At 38.1% G+C, this 19,032-nt stretch overlaps 2 protein-coding genes across 4 annotated transcripts; one reads left to right on the top strand and one right to left on the bottom strand.

Annotated features, from left to right (window-relative positions):
• The first annotated feature begins 180 nt into the window (after positions 1–180).
• impa1 (inositol monophosphatase 1) lies at positions 181–3,539 on the top strand. Of its 2 annotated transcripts, none has more exons than XM_060873811.1 (9): positions 181–261; positions 602–749; positions 1,045–1,178; positions 1,267–1,371; positions 1,526–1,571; positions 1,672–1,780; positions 1,971–2,079; positions 2,747–2,898; positions 2,977–3,539. In XM_060873811.1, exons 2-9 carry the CDS (start codon positions 687–689, stop codon positions 3,105–3,107), a joined length of 849 nt encoding a protein of 282 aa, XP_060729794.1. In that variant the 5' UTR covers positions 181–261; positions 602–686; the 3' UTR covers positions 3,108–3,539. The 2 variants fall into 2 exon arrangements, with proteins under 2 accessions (XP_060729794.1, XP_060729802.1); XM_060873819.1 differs by having other exon boundaries at positions 219–261; positions 605–749.
• On the bottom strand, positions 3,434–17,909 carry si:dkey-181m9.8 (uncharacterized). 2 transcript variants are annotated; one of them, XM_060873800.1, is made up of 22 exons: positions 17,686–17,909; positions 14,974–15,064; positions 14,754–14,819; positions 14,480–14,646; positions 13,290–13,453; positions 12,306–12,379; positions 12,028–12,174; positions 11,756–11,860; positions 11,218–11,306; positions 11,061–11,151; positions 10,164–10,255; positions 9,894–10,082; positions 9,466–9,648; positions 9,181–9,279; positions 8,872–8,961; positions 7,895–8,009; positions 7,652–7,770; positions 7,254–7,367; positions 6,845–6,911; positions 6,260–6,353; positions 5,500–5,668; positions 3,434–4,901 (listed from the first exon to the last, which is right to left on the bottom strand). In XM_060873800.1, exons 1-22 carry the CDS (start codon positions 17,728–17,730, stop codon positions 4,719–4,721), a joined length of 2,553 nt encoding a protein of 850 aa, XP_060729783.1. In that variant the 5' UTR covers positions 17,731–17,909; the 3' UTR covers positions 3,434–4,718. The 2 variants fall into 2 exon arrangements, with proteins under 2 accessions (XP_060729783.1, XP_060729774.1); XM_060873791.1 differs by having other exon boundaries at positions 11,061–11,306; positions 17,686–17,907.
• Positions 17,910–19,032: the final 1,123 nt, after the last annotated feature.

Raw genomic sequence — 19,032 nt, 5'->3', positions numbered from 1 at the left:
ATGTATATTGTATTGTATGTATATTAATACTGCGAATTAAGTGTACTGTGTGTGTGGAGTGGTTTTTGTTGAAAAGATATTTTTTTCAACAAAAGAAAGAAAAAAATAAAGAAAGAAAGATAAAGAAATGGGGAAATTGCGAATTGTAGTACCACATTTATCCACGGGATGGCGAGCGTTTACCATCATGCGTCTTGTGCGGTCTTTCATTTCACCACCGAAGAAGAGCTTCAGTTTTCCTGTAGGTGTTTTATATAGCAGGTTAGTAATTTTTCTAATGATTATCAATTTTCTTATATTTTATCGGACAATATTGTCACTTTGTGTTCGGAAAGTCTATAACAATCTGAATTAGTAATCGTTTAATTCTATTTCTGGGCTGGAAATTGAATTATAATTATATAAAAATAGAAAGTTTACAGAGAGAGAAGCAGAAATCAGGATAATGAATAAAATAAGATTACAGTGAAGATCTTCAGTCATTTGGATCTCTGTGTTTTCCTTAAAAAAAACAGCCTTGATCATGGACACTGTACATAAAAAAGGGTTTAATGTTAAGACATTTGGTTGAACGACGCTAACACTGATTTATCTTCTCCAGCAGGGGGCGCTGTGGTCAGTGCAGTGTTCTGATTCTGTGCATCACGTGATCTAGGTGTGTTTCATTTACATTGAGGAGAGGAGAAATGCCGGACCTCTGGCAGGAAGCAATGGACCACGCTGTGGCTGTGGCCAGAAAATCAGGAGAGGTGTGTGTGTGTGTGTGTGTGTGTGTGTGTGTGTGTGTGTGTGTGTGTGTGTGTGTGTGTGTGTGTGTGTGTGTGTGTGTGTCTGTGTCTGTGTCTGTGTCTGTGTGTCTGTCTGTGTGTGTGTGTCTGTCTGTGTGTCTGTCTGTGTGTGTGTCTGTGTGTGTCTGTCTGTCTGTGTCTGTGTGTGTCTGTCTGTCTGTCTCTCTGTCTGTCTGTCTTCACCGAATTTCAAACATCTGAATGGTACGGGGGGCTCTGTAAAGTGTGTGTGCGTGTGTGTGTGTGTGTGTTACAGATAGTACGGGGGGCCCTGCAGAATGAAAGGAAGGTGATGTGTAAAAGCACGTCCGTGGACCTGGTGACTAAAACGGACCAGAAAGTGGAGCAGCTCATTATCTCTTCAGTCAGAGAGAAGTTTCCGACACACAGGTGTCAACATTAACACTTAATAAAACACACATAATAAATAAGTAAAGTAAGGAGTTACATTTGGTATAAAATCTGTTTGTGTGTTCAGTTTTATCGGTGAAGAGTCAGTAGCTGAGGGTCAGCCCTGTGTTCTGTCTGATAATCCTACCTGGATCATCGACCCTGTGGACGGAACCACCAACTTCGTACATGGGTCAGTTCATCATGTGTTCAGTGCAAATCCCAGACCTGTGCTGTGTTAGGACTGGATTCACTCCAAAATCATTCAGAATGCATGAAGCTGATCTTTAAATTGCTGCAGAGGAATAACGATGGCGTTAACTGTCAGTGTTAATGTTTTTATCCAGATATCCGTTCGTCGCCGTGTGTATCGGGTTTGCAGTGGAAAAGACGGTGAGAGACTTCACTTCACTTCCTGTAGTCTGCAATCTTTTTTCTTTCTTCTCCTTCCTTCAGCTTTAACAGTGTGTGTGTGTGTGTGTGTGTGTTGCAGTTAGAGTTTGGTGTGGTGTACAGTTGTATAGAGGATAAGATGTACACTGCACGCAGGGGGAAAGGAGCGTTCTGTAATGGACAACCTCTACAAGTCTCCCATCAGAAAGGTTACACACTTCATCTCGTCATCATCCTTTCATCTGTTTACTATTTATCTGAAGAATTAAGCAATATTAGTTTTGATTTGTCTTGATTTAAATTGTTTTAGTTTGTTTATTTATTTTATTGCTGATGAGGAAAAACATAAGTGATGTAGATGTTTCCCACTTTGTCCCTGCTTTCTGTATCCTGTTATAGACATTAATCAGTCCCTCATCGCCACAGAGTTCGGCTCAAACCGAGATCCTGAAGTCGTCGACAAGATTTTCTCCAACATGAGGAAGATCCTCTGTCTGCCAGTGCACGGGTACACACACACACACACACACACACACACACACACACACACACACACACACACCTGCTCTTACCAACTTTCATTTTGGAAAAAGCAACATGAAAGGAACTGGATCTCTCTCTTCATTCTCCTGTCATTCTCTGTCTCTCTGCTCTCTCTCTCATGCCTGTCTCTCTGCTCTCTCTCTCATGCCTGTCTCTCTGCTCTCCTCTTTCTCTCCCTTCCCCTCCTGTCTCTTTCTCTCTGCCATCTCTCTCTCTCGTGTGTCTCTCTCGTGTGTCTCTCTTGTGTGTCTCTCTCTCTCGTGTGTCTCTCTCTGTCGCATCTATCTGCTCTCCTTAATCTGCTCTCTCTCATGTCTCTTTGCTCTCCTTAATCTGCTCTCTCTCTCCCTTTCCCCTGTGTCTCTGCTCTCTCTCTTGTGTGTCTCTCTCTCTCGTGTCTCTCTCTCTCCCGCTCTCCTTAATCTGCTCTCTCTCCCTCTCCCCTGTGTCTCTGCGCTCTCTCTCTCTCTCTCGTGTCTCTCTCTCTTGTGTCTCTCTCCCTCTCCCCTGTGTCTCTGCTCTCTCTCTCTCGTGTGTCTCTCTCTCTCCCTCTCTAATTAATCTGCTCTCTCTCTCTCCCCTGTGTCTCTGCTCTCTCTCTCTCTTTCTCTGCTCTCCTGTCTCTCTGTAAGGATGCGTGGTGCAGGTTCTGCCGCGTTGAACATGTGTCTGGTGGCGTCGGGTTGCGTGGAGGCGTATTATGAGATCGGGATCCACTGCTGGGACGTGGCGGCCGCTGCGGTCGTCGTGCAGGAGGCAGGAGGAGTTCTCATGGACTTAGAGGGTAAGAGAAGTGGATCTGTGTTTTGATTGGCCATAAATCGGACCTCAGTGCTCATGCTAGCGTTCATTCAATGCACAGGTGGACCAATGGACCTGATGTCCAGAAGAATCGTCGCAGCGAATAGCCAAACCATTGCTGAGAAGATTATTAAAGAGGTGGAGGCGTTTCCTGCGGACCGGGACGACGCCCCTTTAGAGAATAAACAATGACGAGTTTGTGTTTCGTTTATTTACGATGTTCTTTTTTCCTTTTAAGAATTTATACGTCCTTTTATTACAACCAGTCTTAATAAGTGTACAGATTTGAGCGACATTAAACAGAGATTAAAATATCTCCAAGGAATCTCAAATGCTGTGGATAAACGTAAATATTGGCACCTCGGCCTTTACTGTTGATTTTGCTCTTCGACGTTATAACGATGTTTGTTTTGCTCTTATGTACTGTGTTTTGGTTTAGATATTTATTCTACCAGGTTATAAATGCTTTATATTAGATACTATATAGATCCTGTATAATGAAAACTCAAACAAGGGCATGATAGAAAAATATTTTATAGCAGTTATTCACAATGTCTTCACGGCTGTGTTTAATGTTCACATCACAATCATTAAAAACTGCATTTCTGTGCTCTTTAAATCAAATCAGAACAGTGTCACGTGACGGTTAATCACACAAACATTCTATTTGTTAATGAACATACTGTGGAGAAGAAGGAGAAGGCGACGAAGAGACGATGTTAGTGTAGCACAGAAGCTGCACACTTACAGCAAAAAAAAACAAACAAAAAAACAAGTGAGAACACGACCTCGAGGGAAATACAGTGTCATGTGTTAGTGTTTGTTTTGGCTCTGCACTCCAACACACTTTAGTTTTCGGAAAATATTTCCCAGGTATTATGTCGAAATGCCGTTCCGAAAACAGTAACGTGAGGAAACGACGATCGAGGTTCCTCTTTTCTGAAGTAAACCTTTTCCCCTATAACCTTTTATTTCTCTTCTACCATAGCGAGTGCTTACAGTTATTATTGTGGTCTGTGGTATATTATTATATATACGTCGTGCTTTTTTTAGTCATTTTTAGTTAGGTTTAATGCTGTTGTCTGTCTTAAAGACTTTGGGAAAGTTATACCAAACGACTAAGGGGAAAAAAAATGAAACTTCAAAAAGAAAACCATAATTTCTTCATATGAAAACAAAAACGACGCATTTTAAGCTTTAAACTCCTTGGAAATAATCAAAAAAATAATAATAAAAATAAAACAATTGACAGTGACTATTACTTTGTAGTCTTACTGTACTTCCTGTTTGTGTCAATGAGAGAGAAAATGTGATTAAGATTTGTAAAGCTAAAGAAAAAAAAACAACCGTCAAAAACAATAAATAAATAATAATAATAAAACATTAATAAGAATTAAATACAAATAATAACAACAGCAAGCTGTAGCTGTTACCTCCTGTTCTTGGAGTCAGAGGTGGATTTCCTACTGGATTATAAAGTGCTGTGAAACATTGTGCTGTGTTACAGAGCCAAAAACAAAACGGCGTAAACGCCGTGGAAATACTTAGACTTCATTGTGTATGACTGCATAAAGAGTGAGCTCTACCAGAGCGGAAGAAGTTTTCAGGAGGTGTTGAAGCTCCAGTTAAACAGCAACTCCTGATACTCAAAGAGTTCATGTTTGTGTTTTGGTACCTGCTGTTGGATCAGGTGTGTTACTCTGGATGCATATTACACCTGTGGGCACAGTGGACACTGACATGATGGAGGTCTCTAGGAACTTCCTCAGTGTGTAAGTATGATTTAAAGTCTCTGGTCACTCGTTAATCGTTAAGCATCAGCAGCAGTTGTGAGTCTTCCGCTTTGGCTCTGCCTGGGTTTAGTGCCGTGTACCAGGGAGCAGCAGCGAGCATCGGGGAGGTGGGAGAAGGCGACGGTGTGGGCAGAGCCACCGGGTTTGATCTCGAAGGGACACCTGCGGTTAAACCGACCCTCTCGACCAACATCTGAGTAAAACAGGAGACACTTTAATAACTCGGTTCACTCAGACTGTATTGTTAATGCTGTAAACAGCCACTCGGGTTAAGGACACCTTTCTGAGACAAAGGATCCTGAGTTTTCTCTCATTTTTCTAAGAAAAGCTGAATAACGGCCAGTATGTGACCTGAACAACCTTTAATAATAAATCCATTTATGCAAAGGAGTTTTAAAATCTTTTTTTTTTTTTTATAAAAATCTTACATCACCAAATTTTTAAAATGAATAAAAATATTCCCATTAAAAATCGGCTGTAAAAAGTAACTACAAAGTTTTTTACTGTGTGTATTTATAGGGACCTACAAACACACTGTTTCACATGACAACTGATTCACTGCTGTGTTTTTGTTAGTTCTTTGAACCTGTGTCACTGTTGCTCACCAAGTCACAACCATGTTGTTTTTTTTTCTTAATAATACGGGTTGCCAGAGACGTTCAAACGACACTCAATGCCAAAATCGTAAACCAGCTCTAAACAGATAGATACAGCTCCCTTGTCATTGCAGAGTACAGACACAGAGCAACGAAATGCCAAATTAACTGATGGATGCAGAGATCCTGTCTCACCTGTCTGAGGCGCTCCTTGTAGAGCTTCTCTGACTCTAGGGCTTGTTTCTCCGGGACGCGGATCCTCCAGCGGTCCAGTTCGGCACGCAGTTCGGGTACCTCGAGCATCACCACCGGATCGAGGCGGTTCTGGTTAATCAGCTCCACCAGGCACTCTTTATAATGAAGCCTTGAGCAAAGAGCCATAAACAAGAGATGATTAATTAGAGATGCTTGATTCTGATTGGCCAGAAAGTGTTGATTAATTTGCAATCACACCACTTTTGATAGTAGTTTCAACTGGTCCAAATGACACTTTATACTAATGTTCTACTGCAGAATGAATTATTAATACGTTTCTATGGTAACGGTGGAAGTACAACTTGGTGTTTAATCGCTGATATGGTGATATTTCAGTAAGGAGAAGGTCTGTTTAACGTTTAGGGAAGGAGTCTCCAGTGCCGGTGCTTTGTGACAGAGTAAAAGTGCAGCTTTATGTTTGCTGACATCTTAAGGACAGACGAGTTTAAAGTGTTTAGAGTTGCTGTAACATTAGTGATTATAGGAACTAACTTGCCTGTGGATGTGCCACAATACTAGTGTAACTATAAACTGATAAAAAGTACGACTATTCATTTATTAACAAACAGAAAGGTGTAAATGTCAGGAAATTGCCATGATTTAAGCAGCAGGCAGTCACTGCTGGAACGGAACATGTATCAATTTCCTGTTTACGGGTTAAACACAGGAAGCTAAATGAAGAGGTGAAGGTTCGCCATACGTGCAATAACCGCTGTATTCATGGAATGCCGGACGCCCGCACGGCTCTTCTTTCACACTGCCTGTCTCTTTGTGCTCCATAACTCCACACACACCTACGAGAGACAGTAAACACACTCTTCTCACATGATCAATATGGACACGCTTCATGTAATATAAGCATGGCTAATCACTTGGTCGTCCCACACAGATTTGATCAAAACTGTGTGAGGTTTCTGAGCAGAAGAAAAACTAATAGGTTTAGTCTAAAGTGATAATTATATTACCATACAATTACTCCTAATTATACAAATTATAGGATCATAATAAATTACACCATCATCTCTGATACACAGTTGTGTGTTATAACATTTTTGAACAAAGCTGCAAATTTTTTTACCTTTTTCTTTTTTTTTTTTTTTTTTAACGTCAACTGTTCTCGTGTGCAATGCTCCATTGGTGTTGTAGAAACTTTTAAATTGATAAATGTATAATTTGGGTCATGAATTTACATATATATCTATAAAGCTTTGTTACTTTGTCCATTGTTTAAACTGTTATACAAATAAAACTGCATTGAATTGAAATAAACACTCAGTGGTGATACCTTTCAGAACCTTTTGCCCGCTGTCATCCCTCCATCTGGACACGAACGGGTGCGACACGCCATGGTGCTGAGAATAGAAGATGCGGGGGAACGAATCACAGCGGGATCGAGCACGGCATGTAGGCAGGAGCCGTATAATGAGGAAATGATAGAACATAACTAAACATGAGGAATGCTGTTTATTTCAAAATTCCAGGACGGTTCATCCCACCACCCTGTTTAACCGATCCCTTAATTAATCTGTCGTTATAAGTTGTGCACCATGAGCAAGTTTATTACTGTTTATTATTCTGATATCAACAACAGCAACAACACCAAGACACCACCAAAGCAAAGTTTCACACTGTGGTTACTGTGACATCACTACTTGTGCTTGTTAACATACGATAATGTGTAAGAGATGTCTCACTTGCAACAGACTACGTAGTCTGGACACGCTCCAGTCTCTGAGGTGGTACAGACAGTCCCTTGGGTGGTGAGCGTGTAAACCTTTAGCAGCACATTCAGCAGAAAAATGGCATGCCTGCACAGTCGAGAGAGAGAGAGAGAGAGAGAGAGAGAGAGAGAGAGAGAGAGAGAGAGAGAGAGAGAGAGAGAGAGAGAGAGAGAAAGAGAGAGACAGAGAGAGAGAGAGAGAGAGAGAGAGAGAGAGAGAGAGAGAGAGAGAGACAGAGAGAGAGAGACAGAGAGAGAGAGAGAGAACAGATCAGGAAGCTTCACATTTATCCAATTTATACTATAACATCAGTGAACATAAGTAAGTGACTTTTAAAGGACGACTGGGGTGAAGGACACAGAGAGACTCACTGCGCCCATCCTGAATGGCCGGCTGCATCCTCCACAGAATTCGTGCCGGCATTGAGTGCACTTAAAATGTAAACAGCCCCCTTTAGACAGAAAGAACCGGAACTTACATTTGGGGCAATCTGCAAAACAAGAAATAAAACTATTTAAATAGTCAGAGGTGTGTCTAGAAATAAGGCTTTTATAAAACTAGATTTTGTGAGGAATGTAGATGAACTGGTACGTTATCAGCTTTGGGTATCAAACCTATCTTGTTCCTGCTGAGGAGGAGCTCCAGACGTGAGTTTTGGAACTCGGGACTGTTGAGCTGTAGCCACTCCTTAAACTTCTCGCAGGAAAGTCCTTCATGCTGGGAAGCCCACTGACAACAGATGGAGGAGAAAACAGTTAACAAGTAATATAAAATCACTGAAGGAAGCTTCAAAGTTCTTTTGTACATCGCTTTGGATAACCCCGTCTGCCGAAGGCCATAAATGTAAAGCCGTGTTCACACTGCAAGTCTTAATGATCAATTCGGATATTTTGCTCAGATCTGATTTTTTTGTTTGGCTGTTCACCTTACCTTTTAAAATGTGCCCTATATCAGATACCAGTGTGAACTGTTTGCTGTTTCGAACTGACCCGCATGCGCAAACGAACAATAACAGTTCCAGTTGGCGAGGTTATGGAGGAAGTAAGCATTTTCGCATTTCTTTCTAAATGTTAGTGTAATGGCAGCACAGAGTGTTCAGTGTTTTGAAAATTTTCGGATGTCGAGGGCAACTTTTGATTATTTGATCCATTTTGTAGGCGTAGTCACGTTTGTGTGCGTACTCGCCGGCACATAATTGTGACGAATGTCGATGTAGATTGACGTAAAAGTCGCATCAAATCCGCCTTGGTTGTTCACACTGCGGCCACATTGGAAAAAATCAGATTTGGGTCCGATTCAGGACTACATATGGAAGTGGTCTGAATCTGATTTGAAAAAATCAGATCTGGGCTAGATTTGAGTGTTCACACTACTCTTGAAGAAGTCTGACCTGGTCACTTGACCCCAAAAAAATCAGATTTGGCCCACTTTTACCTGCAGTGTGAACGTGGCCTAAATGTAATATGTTTTTCATCTCACGTTAAATATTAAACTTCCTCAAACCACATCCAATTCTTAAGTGTTGTTTCAACTCGCTGTTTAATTCTCGATTCTGATTGGTCGGTGTATAATTTGTTGAAGCTTTACATACAGGGCTTTTGCATTTAAAGCATGTGCTCTTCTTGCAGCTGGGGCAGTCCATCCTGAGTCTGTCTGCTTCGTGGAGAAGTCCGAAAGAACACTGCAGAGAGAAAAGAGAGATACGCTTTACCAAAATGCATGGCCCTGAACAGTTTTAGGTTGTATTCATTGATAGAGACATAAAATCAATATTGTATGTCACTCTGGATAAGGCAGTCACCAAATGCCATACATGTAAATGTAAATGTTGAATCTCCTCCCTGCTAAGTACATGTTGAATACATCAGCATGTGAAACTGAAACACATGCGAGTTCTTACATGGGCACACCAGCGGAAGTTAGGCATCTCCTGCAAAGCCCGGTCCCTCAGCTTCCTCTGAAACAGCTCATGGGTCTGTGTGTCCAGATAGTGCCTGATCTGTGTGTGCAGAATATGAAGCGTTGGTAATAAATGTGCATGTTATTAATTATTCCTTTAAACAATTTAAACAATAAATCATTATTTATTCATAACGTTAGCTAGTATAACAGTATAAACTAGTATAGTATAGTATATATATATAGCTAGTATAATCTAAAGGATATGACATGGCATGGCTCTGACCTGCGTGTCGAGCAGGCTGAAGTACTCCATGGACTCCTCCCTACGTCCCACTGTGCGCATGTCAGGCTCATTACACAGGGGACACACAGCGTAGTTGATGCTCTTCTCTTTGATGACAGACGAGAAGTAGGCCTTGAAGCAGCTTTCGCAGAACGTACACGAGCAGTGAGTCATGGTGATCATCTGAGGATGGCACACGCATTCAGAATTCATCATGAAATACAGTGTGAGGAGACCGTTTGCTTTTAGAGCATGTTTTGAAATAACCATGCTGAGTGTTTTCCCTGCTTTAGAGGTGTTCATCTGGGCTGCGAATAAGAAAAACCACTCAAACAGAAAATTTTTTTGACTGATCAGCACTGTGTTCCTTGGAGAACTGAATTCAGACCAGATGTGGTGAAGAAAAGGAGGAGGCAGTGTTCTCTGACCTTACTGAAGGACACCTGCTCCTGGCAGATGGGGCAGACATGAGACAGGTATTTGAGAGCAGAAGGAATGTCTCGGCACGCCTGAACGGCCTCCAGCACATCTGTGGGGGTGAAAGTGCAGCCCTCCTGGCTCAGAATGATGCTGAACATCTCGGCTTTCTCGACCTGGATGCCTTCCGGGACGTGGATCTGCGGGAGAAGAGCTCAGGGCTTGGAGGAAACACGTGGGGAGAATCTGAGAGCGTTTGTTATCAGTTTACATCCACTTACTCGTGAGCTATTGAAGTTCTGGAGCTGGATGAGAATTTGATGTTCATCTACCGTGATGATCCTGTTCGGCTCTTGCAGGATATGCGCTGCATCTGCATTAAACGTTCAGGAAAATAACACAAAACAGCAAGTGTATAAGTGTTTCCTACATTTCTGTATACATTTTACAACAACAACAAGAACAACAAGCTAAAGATATGGAACGGCCAAAGTCATCATCATCTTATTATTATTATTTTGTCTAACCCTAACACATTCCCTCTGTTTTACACTTAATTCTCAAAGCAGTGTTATTCATGATAATAACTATTATAATTATTGTTTTTATTTTATAATTTAGAAACTGTACTTTTCCTGTGTTTGTTTAATTATAATTCTTCTTTTCACATCACAACATGAATTTTTTTTATACTAGTTTTCATTTTTACAATATCTAATGTTATAATTTATGGTATTATTTAATGTGACTTTTTTTATCACATTTGCATTGTCAGGGAAAACTAATTATTAACGTTTAATTATTAATCGATAAATTATTCAAATGATTTACAGACTCAAATTTTTATCAACTGTTCTCTTTGCATTTTGTTTCTATTTGTCTATAATCTATTTCTAGATTTTACAAATATAAATGATTCAATTAAATAGTTATATAATAATAATAATAATAATAATAATAATAATAATAATAATAATCATTATTATTCTTATTCTTATTATTATTCTTATTATTCTTCTTCTTCTTCTTATTATTATTATTAAGCAGTTTTAGAGGTTTCCTTGTATGGCTGTGTGGTTGCTACAGTAATGGAAACTGGACCGGCCGTGTTTTGTTTATTCAAAGCTCCATTTTTGAATGCGTCATTATAACTCATAGGAGCAGTGCAGTAGTTTTACCTCTGTAGTTCCTGAAGGTGATCACCGCCTGGTCCAGCTGAGCTGAAGGGTACGTGACGGCCACAACCTCGCCTCCTCCGTTCTGCTTCCTCTGAAAGTAAATGGTAAGTTTGTTCTTCATCTTCTGAGGAGAGACACCCACGGGCAGGTGGCTTACCAGGATTCGGTGTCTGTCGTCGAGTAATCTCGGCTGGGGCAAAGATCCCTGCTCATGCTCCTGACTCTGCCTCCAAGCCTGAGGAATGTCTGGAAGCAAGCCGACCAGAGGAATTTACTAACATATTACTTATAATAATGTATGTTACAATCAATATAAACTTGAAACAGCTCACTCAGACATTTTAATAATAAATAAAGGAAATAAAACTAAAACAAAGAATTTAATTGATCTGCTGAGTCCTTGAAAGTGTGACTGGCTGTGCTGTTTGACTGGGATGGATGGATTTACACTCTCTCTCTTTCTTTCTCTCTCACCTGTCAATCACAGAGAAAATAAGCCAATCACAGATGCCTGTGAGGCCATGTACGCTGAAGAGGACAGATAGCAATTTCCTTTCGTCCCTGATTGTGTTAGTTGTTGTGCGATAATGGAGAGCTAGCTGCTGGCTGCGACTGAACAAATGACCAAGTTTGGAGGAAACAGATTTAAAAGCTGTAATGTGAAGAGACCGGTGTCAAGAGAATCCGCTTCGTACCCTTGTCTTTGAAGTCAAGCTGGTACTTGTTGACGATTCTTTCCAGCTGAAGACTCTTAAACAGGTTGCTGATATCATCTGGGTCGGTGGGGTTCATATTTGGGGCTGAGTAGGATAACAGATGGCAGAAATAACAGATGATGTTTAAAAAAATGCAGTATTTAATGCTGAAACTTACTTCGTAACTAGCTGCTGATTGTTACGTTGCCTTATAGTTTATTAGACTAAGATTAAAGGATCATCGCTTTTTTGTTTGTTTGTTTGTTTTTTACCAGTGATGAATGGGTTAGTCGAGACTCCCTGGAGGTTCGGTGCTCCGAACGAAATCCCAAAATCCAGCAGCTCCTGCGTGTATGACCTCCTCACGCTGCTCAGCTCTCCAACATCGTCCTGAGACTGACTCGCCTTCACACACTTAGCTAAATCAGGTTACAGGGAAAATAAAAGCACCACATGGCTGCAGAATGCCATAAACCGATAAAGGAATAAACAACGTCTCAAAGGTCAGACAGCAGAGAGCCTAAGACCATACAGAATAATGATATCTTACAGCTGCTGGCTGACTGGGTCATAGACGATGAGGACATTTCCGGGTGAGAGAACTTCCTGTGCACGGCATTCTCACTGCAGAAAAAACAGAAGAGCTGATATGGGAAATTTCAAAACCTATGATTCACGACAAAATGCTGTTCAAGCTGGGAGGTTTTGTAATAATACAAGAAGAATAAATAATTCTAAGTAAATTATTATTTTAACAATAAATTAAAAAAATCCCTTTCCTTAATTGCTTAATATCAGATAATAAAAGCCCACAGAAGCTCATTAGAGCAAAGTATTAGAGCTATTAGTGTTAACATTATGGAGAACAGCTGGCAGAAGTGATGTCTGGGGGAAAAAAAGGTTTAAATAATGCAGCTTCCGTTAAAAAATGGATCCTAGGCTACCTACAGTGATAAAAGTAAGTGTAAGTTTTAAGTATCTACGAGTAGATAGCAGCTTCCTCCTGAGTGTGTTAGGCTATTTGTAATTATGTGGTGTGTAGCTTCATGTGTTTCTAAGAAAGCATGAGTTAGCCTTCGATCTCATTTACATTTACGCCATTTGACAGACTCTTTTATCCAGAGCGATGTACAAACCTGCTTTTACCGCTATAGTGATGAATACATTAACACTAGTTCGCTAAGTTACAAAAGTCTGTTCAGTTTTTTTTACATAAACAAACAGGGAAAGAAGTGCTAGTTTAAGTGTTTCAGGAAGTGGTAGGTCTTCACCCGTCGTTTGATGTCAGTAAGTGAAACGGATGTTCAGACATCCAGAGGAAGTTCATTCCACCACCTCGGTGCCAGAACAGAAAAGAGTCTTGCTGTATACCTGCCTCTAACCCTGAGAGTTAATGGGACCGGTCAAACAGTGCTGGTAGCTCTTTTTGGAGAAATTTTGCTTTGCTGCATTACATCTAAGCTCAGTGTCTGTAACGTGATGGTATGCTTGATGCTCGGCGCTAAAATTTTTAACTTGTTTTTGTTCTACTGACCTTCTGGATGTCAAATGAGGTCTGCGATGATCGAGCTGCTCCACCCCATGCTGCTTCGTGCTACAGGCCAGTGGAGATCTCTTTGGTTGAGTGGAGAAAAGAGGCGGCTCACGTTGAAACGCAGCCACCATCTCCTCCAGGACGATGGATAGGTTGGACCAACCCTGTAAATCAGATCATATGGAGTTTGATATACAGCTTGATAAAGAGATTTAAATACAAAATACAGAATTTACAATCAATGTATAAGTCTCAATTAATAATAATAATAATAATAATAATTATAATAATAATAATAATAATAATAATAATAATAATAATAATAATAATAATATTTTTTAAATGAGATATTTATGAAGAATTTATTTAATATAAAGGTGCTTCTGTTTAATTATTCTGTTTTAATAATGAAATATTATAATTAAAACAAATAGATATTTATTTATTTTAGAAATGGATATGGAGAGAGAAAGATATATAATCAATACAATCAATATATAATCAATACCACATTAAACAAAAAGGCACAATTTTAAAGATATCTTTTTAAACGTAACATTTTTAATACACAATTTACATATCTATCTCTCTCTCTCTCTCTCTCTCTCTATATATATACGTATATATATATATATATATATATATATATATATATATATATATATATATATATACGTGTATATATATATATATATATATATATATATATATATATATATATATATATATATATATATATATTTATATATATATATATATATATATATATAGCGTTTTTTTGGTTCTTAATTACACACTATGATGAGTGATGCTTCTCCTTGTACAAATTCCATACTGGCATTTAAAAACTTTTTTGTTATTTCTGTTATTTTTACAACTTTGTAAATTTCACATAAAATTTTTAAATTGTGATTTTTTTTAAAAGATTTTTTTTACAGTTAAAAAATATCCAATTTGTTCAGTGTATAAACTTTTTTTTTTATGGCATTAAATTAATGCATCACCAAACTCAAATATTGTGATAAGATTTTCTTGCATACCGTTCATCAACCATGCAGCATTTATTGCAAATCGTTGATATTTTCATGCTCCTTTATTGCTTTAAGCTACTTTAAGCAATATAGATATTTTACAGTGCAAATGTAGATGTGTCCCTGATCGTGCCGTGTGATAATAAAAGTCTGACTCACGTGCTTCCAGTTGCTGAGGCAGTGCAGGTGGACGTGACCCTGATTGTTCACGCTACTGCTCCTGCTGTTGATCACCATGCTGCCTAATGGGCACACCAGGCAGCGTGGAGGGTTCTGGGGGTGTGTCTCATGGAGCCAGATGCACACCGGGATGTTGTACTGTACACCTTTGTCACCAACATTCGCACACACACATACACACACACACACACGTGTTCTGTGCTGCTTTGCGTTTTACTCTCTGGATAATTTGTCCGATAGACACTGAGTTTACCTTCGTAAAGCACAGGGACGGTGCCACGCAAATGGACCAGCTTCTTCCTGTCATTATTGGGGTAATCTTTATTTAAAAAAAAAACAAGAGAATAAAATTTGCATATGTGTAATAACCCATCAGAAACACAATGCAATGTGATGTTCTTTAATATATGATTAAAAGTTGAACTCATGGCTTGGTGTAAGAGAAATAATACACAGAAATAAAAAATCCTTACAGTAATAATCCACATGGAGGTGCAGGTCGGGGAACGCTGCTGTGACCTCTCGGACCTCGGTCAGGACTTCTGCTGGGAAACAGTAGTTACACTGTCCACAAAAACAAGAAACAAAGCTCTAATAATTATAAACTCTACCTTTATTTATTTATTCATTCATTCGCTAATAATGAAGATATCTCATGAATTACAAACTTCAATTAATGAAGTACATGCAACTGTAAACTTTAGTGTTCCAAGCAGTGCTCACTGAGTGTAAACTTTCCAAACAATACTTACTGACTACAAATTCAACAACTGTAAACTTTACAAATAGTGTTTAACGTGTGAACATTGTAAAAAAAAAAAGACTATGAAGTTAATGACTAAACTGTACAGACAGTGATTGGAAATTGGCAAATGAAAATTTGCGAATAATATTGACTAACAAAAAAATTACAGACCATAAACTTTACAGTTATTGCTTTAGGAATACACATTTAGTGAGTCTTAACTTTACAGATTAACAACTGTAAACATCATGAAAATAAATACTGACTACAAAAAAAAGTTTTTTTTTAAACTTTCCAAATAATGAATGAATGAATGAATGAATGAATGAGTGAGTGAATTAGGGCATGGAAGCCTTTATTATCGGCAAATATACATTACAGCAAAGTGAAATTCTTTTCTTTGCATATTCCAACTGAGGAGGTTGGGGTCGGATAGTAGAAGCAGCTATGAAGCAGCGCCCCTGGAGCAGGGAGGGTTAAGGGCCTTGCTCAAGGGCCCAACAGTGGCAGCTTGGCAGTGCTGGGGCCTGAACCAAGATCCTCCAATCAATGACACAGAGCCTTAAACACTTGAGCCATTAGTACCCACAATGCTAAGAACTTTAAAAATAGTGAACTGTAAACTTTAAAAAAAAAAAAATGCTTACCAGAAATAAATGTAAGTTTTGACAGTACTGAACTATCATACATTTTGCAAACAGGGCTGGTTCATATTAATATATCTATTAATTGATAACTTTTTTATAGATGACTATATGGCTCGTCCTGTAGATTCTTACGTGCTTTCCTGCTAGATTTGGAGTCTAATGTCTTAGAGTTATTTATTCCAGTTTGAACAGGATTACTCATCAACAGAGTGTAAACCGGAAAATCTTGCTTCTGGAGACAAGGTTTCACCGCTGTGGGACATTAGTATTCATGTTTACAAAAAAATGCATCAATGCAAGCTGAGATTTTTACAAAAATGGCTGGATGGACGGATTTACCAAAAAGTTCCTTTGTTGTTATTAACAGAATAGTCATATAGTGTACGTTTTAGTCATATAAAATATATCAGTTACTTACCCACCTTTGTGGGTAAACATGTGGTCAATAAACATGATTCTGATTTATCAGAACATACAGAACAATGAGGGGAACCGTGTCATAGGTATTCGGGTGACGTCACATGCTCGTTTTCACTCGCCCCCAAAAGTATTGACACACCAGCATACCGGGGAAGTCGTGGCCTAAAGGTTAGAGAGTCTGACTCCTAACCCTAAGTTTGTGGGTTCGCCCTTGAGCAAGGCACCAAACCCCCCCAACTGCTCCCCGAGCACCACAGCATAAATGGCTGCCCACTGCTCCGGGTGTGTGTCCACGGTGTGTGTGTGTTCACTGCTGTGTGTGCACTTTGGATGGGTTAAACGCAGAGAACAAATTCTGCATATGGGTCACCAAACTTACCATATGTCACGTCACTTTCACTTTCTTTGGGAATACTTGCTCCGACAAGCCAACATCAAAGTTTGTCACGACAAACTTTACAAATCTAGATTAATTTTTCATTTTACAGTTCAATATAAGTACAAGTAGAAACGAGGTGTAAACTTTTGCACTCACTTTGGTGAACGTAAAATAAATTAGCGCATGATTACATTAATTTACATAAAATATGTCTAAGAATACATTAAAATTTATTAATTAATTGTATATTTAATTATTAAATAAAAATTGTATATCACAATTATTTAATTGTATTTATTAAATAATTGTATTCTTAGACATATTTTATATAAAGTAATTATTTCTATAATAATTAACAACAACAACAATAATAATAATATTCATTGTTTTTATTATTATTATTATGGTTATAATTATAATAATAACCATAACCATAATAACCATAATAATAATAATAATAATAATAATAATTGTTTTTCTTATTTTTTAATTAAAGTTATTATTATTATTTTATAATAACACTAATAATAATAATATTCTTTGTTTTTATTATTATTGTTATTATTATTGTTGTTATGATAATAACAACAACAATAATAATAAAAATAATAATTGTTTTTATTATTGTTATTAATGTTATTATTTGTACAATAATAATAATAATAATAATAATAATAATAATAATAATAATAATAATAATAATAATAATCACTGTTATTATTATTAAAGCTCAGAGACACATTTATTTTTAGGGGCAGCTGCCACCCATTAGGCCACGCCCACTGAAACGCCATTCTATTAGTAAACACAAACTCCTACACATACAAAGCCTAAATTATCTTTTACATTAAATGACCTTCATTACAAAATCATTTGGTCAACCACATTATTGTGTCACGTTTATTCAGTGTGTACTGTTGAATAAACGAATAAGATACCGCTACGATGCTAAGTATGGCGTTTGTATTGTAGCTAGATGCTAATAAACTGTTACCTCTGCTAGCGTTTTAAACTCCGAATCAGAAGTCACACGGGTCATTCTGAAACTTCTGTATCTTCTTAAACTACGTGCAGAGGTTTGCACCGCTGGCCGGTTCTGTCCCAATGAAACTCCATATCCACAAGTTCCCACACAACGCCAAGTTGACAGCTAAAGTCAGAGTTTCTGTTTTTCCGTCACCGGAGCTCTAAAGCGAAAAGTAGCCTTACTAGCGTACTAGATAGTACGTGACTACGTAACGCTGCGTACTACTGATGCGCACTAAACTAGTACGGAAGTCTGCGTAATCTCATGCTTAAAGCGTGAATACGTACGGTGACGCAGGGCGTAGATATATATATCATACGCGAGTTAGATACACAGCTTTACTTCCGGGTACGTATAACGTGAGAGTCTGAGCAACGGCGACATAAACCCCGCCCACTGTTGGTATGAAAGCTGGGGATTTGTTTATTATTATTATTATTATTATTAATAATTATAATAATAATAATAATAATAATTCTATAGCAGATTTCATCATACATAAAACATGCAATTAAAATCTAATGTAAAACAATAATAAAATTAATAATAACTCCAATTATTATTATTCATTATTATAATTAGTATTGTTATTAATACCACTACTACTACTACTGCTCCTACTAATAGTAATAATAATAATGTTCATTCATTCTTTACAATAAGTGTAAAGTAAATTCATATTATTACGTTATATTAATTATATAGATTAACATTGTTGTTATGTATAAAATTTCATTTTAAATCCATAAGAATAAAACATCTAAATTAATTACTAGTTAATTATTGTTTAATTTTGTATAATAACTATTAAGCGCTTCTTCTTCCTCCTCTTCTTCTTCTTCTTACTATTATTATTACTTTATATAATAGTAATTAAACCACAGGAATATTTATGACATACTATATAGTTTAAGCGTCTAAAATATTTCCTTTTACACTAAAATTTTAGGGTGACTGTAAAAAAAAACAGACCGCAGGGGGCAGTATAGCTCCTAAAATCAATCTGCTGTTTATTACCCTGCGGTCCAAGGCAACCAGGTCTTTATTGGCATAGTTGATGGCACATAAAGTTGATGGGGGTTAAATGTGGCGTGGAGGCCATCAGACACGTCCAGGCCTTGTGTATAATTCAAAGCATTCCATCTTTTCATTCTGGCAACCCTGAACAAAACCCGAGGCTCAGAAAGAAACAGGAACAAGTCATTGTTAAAAAAAAAGAAAGAAAAAAGAAAGAAAGCAAGGAGAAAGACAAAGAAAAAAAAGGCCTAAATTCTTATATACTTCACCTATAGTTTTTCACAGAGAGCAAATAAG

This window comes from Tachysurus vachellii, chromosome 1 (genome assembly GCF_030014155.1).
Source record: "Tachysurus vachellii isolate PV-2020 chromosome 1, HZAU_Pvac_v1, whole genome shotgun sequence".
Taxonomy (NCBI): domain Eukaryota; kingdom Metazoa; phylum Chordata; class Actinopteri; order Siluriformes; family Bagridae; genus Tachysurus; species Tachysurus vachellii.
The sequence above is the reverse complement of the archived record's forward strand: the minus strand, read 5'-3'. Positions and strand labels throughout refer to the sequence as shown.